The sequence below is a fragment of the Gracilinanus agilis genome, chromosome 5 (genome assembly GCF_016433145.1).
Source record: "Gracilinanus agilis isolate LMUSP501 chromosome 5, AgileGrace, whole genome shotgun sequence".
Lineage (NCBI taxonomy): Eukaryota > Metazoa > Chordata > Mammalia > Didelphimorphia > Didelphidae > Gracilinanus > Gracilinanus agilis.
The window spans coordinates 106,258,134-106,259,660 of NC_058134.1; the positions used below are offsets into that span (position 1 = coordinate 106,258,134).

The 1,527-nt window shown below is 42.8% G+C and overlaps 1 protein-coding gene across 1 annotated transcript; it reads right to left on the reverse strand.

Annotated features, from left to right (window-relative positions):
* Positions 1–336: 336 nt before the first annotated feature.
* On the reverse strand, positions 337–1,257 carry TAS2R60 (taste 2 receptor member 60). The gene has a single exon (XM_044678992.1). The coding sequence runs from the start codon at positions 1,255–1,257 to the stop codon at positions 337–339; it is 921 nt and encodes a 306-aa protein (XP_044534927.1).
* Positions 1,258–1,527: the final 270 nt, after the last annotated feature.

Genomic DNA, 1,527 nt, shown 5'->3' on the forward strand with positions numbered 1-1,527 from the left:
TCCCAGAATGATGATGATTACTACAAAATCAGAGCACTACTAATTAAAAGATTCTCTGGCTTGAAAGACCAAATATCACAAAATAGATGTCAGAGCATAGTCATGTGATCCCCTTTCCCTCTTTGCACATATCAGTCTTGCCTATTCATCTCTTTGTACTTTGGGGACATCCATATTCCCTTCCTCTTTCCATCAGGCTTAGAATGATATCTCATTGGAACAATGGCAAAGTAGGGATAACTAGAGAAAGGGGATGGGGAACTTGTCTCCTGTCCCTGTAGGTCCAGGCATCTCCCTGTGGTCTTTTATCCAATGAAACTTAGAACATCCCATCTCTCAAGCAGCTCTTCTTCTCCAGCACAGTAACCTGGGGTTATTCAGGATCAGAATCATGGAGTGGATTGCTATGCAAAGGTAAATCAAAGCCTGCCATCCCCAGTACCAAGACTTCAAAGAGGGCAAGATGTTTGAAGCATTTACCATTACTGCAAAAAAATAGGAGGCAAAGAGAATGGAGAAAGAGATGAGAGTCTTAAGAGCCTTCGTGTGAGCCTGGAACCTGAAGCCCCAGAGGGCAGAATCACTATGTAGCATCTTCTTTCTGTGTCTTTCCAGGGAAGTGATAAGGAAAACCATAGCGATGGTGAAGATAGCTGCTGGAACTGATGAAGAAACTACTTTCAGAGGGAAAAAGTAATATGTTTCCAATTGTCTTCTCAAATCTTCCATAGAAGAATTCTCAGATAGAAGACTCTTCACTGAGTAGATATAATAGATATAATGGTTACCTATGAAGAACAGGAAGGCAGTCATCAAGCTGATGCCAAAGGAGCCAAACAGTAGCCAGGTCACAAACCTAGAGATCCTCCATTTCAGCCAGAGGACAATAGGGTAAGTGAAGGTGGTGATTTTCACACAGTAGAAGACACTGAGCAAGGCAGAGGACCATAGAGAGACAGCGTTTAAGAAATCCCAATGGAAGGCTAAGTACTGATGTACAGGGTTGTATGGGAAGACCATTGGATAGAGCAATATGTACAGGTTTTTTCCACATACCACCCACTGCAAGAGGAAGCGAGAGGCACTCAGGCTCGTCAAGATCTTATTAACTGGAGACAGTGTCCCACACTGTGCCCATTCCTTGCCCAGCACTATAAGGATATAGCCATTCTCCATAATCAGTATCAGACACAGGAAGTAAAAAAAGGCAATTAAGGTAACCACATCCTTCTCAAGCTTTATGTCTTCACTGAACATTTCTAATGCTGACAGCTTGGTTGCTTTAAGCAGGAGACAAATCTTCAAAGGATCTTCTGGTTAGCCTCCTCTGAAAAGATTGTTGTAACTAGGAGTGAACTTTCAGCTACCTTTCTTCCCAAATGCTCAGGTTAGGCCAGAGAAGAGAATGCAGACAATCTGATGAGAGGGAGAGAGGGGTTCTTTCACCTCAGAATGAATGCAAATCTCCCCAAGATTCAATTACCAAAGTTCTCAGTAAATGCCATTGATTTGCCTACCCTTCCCTCT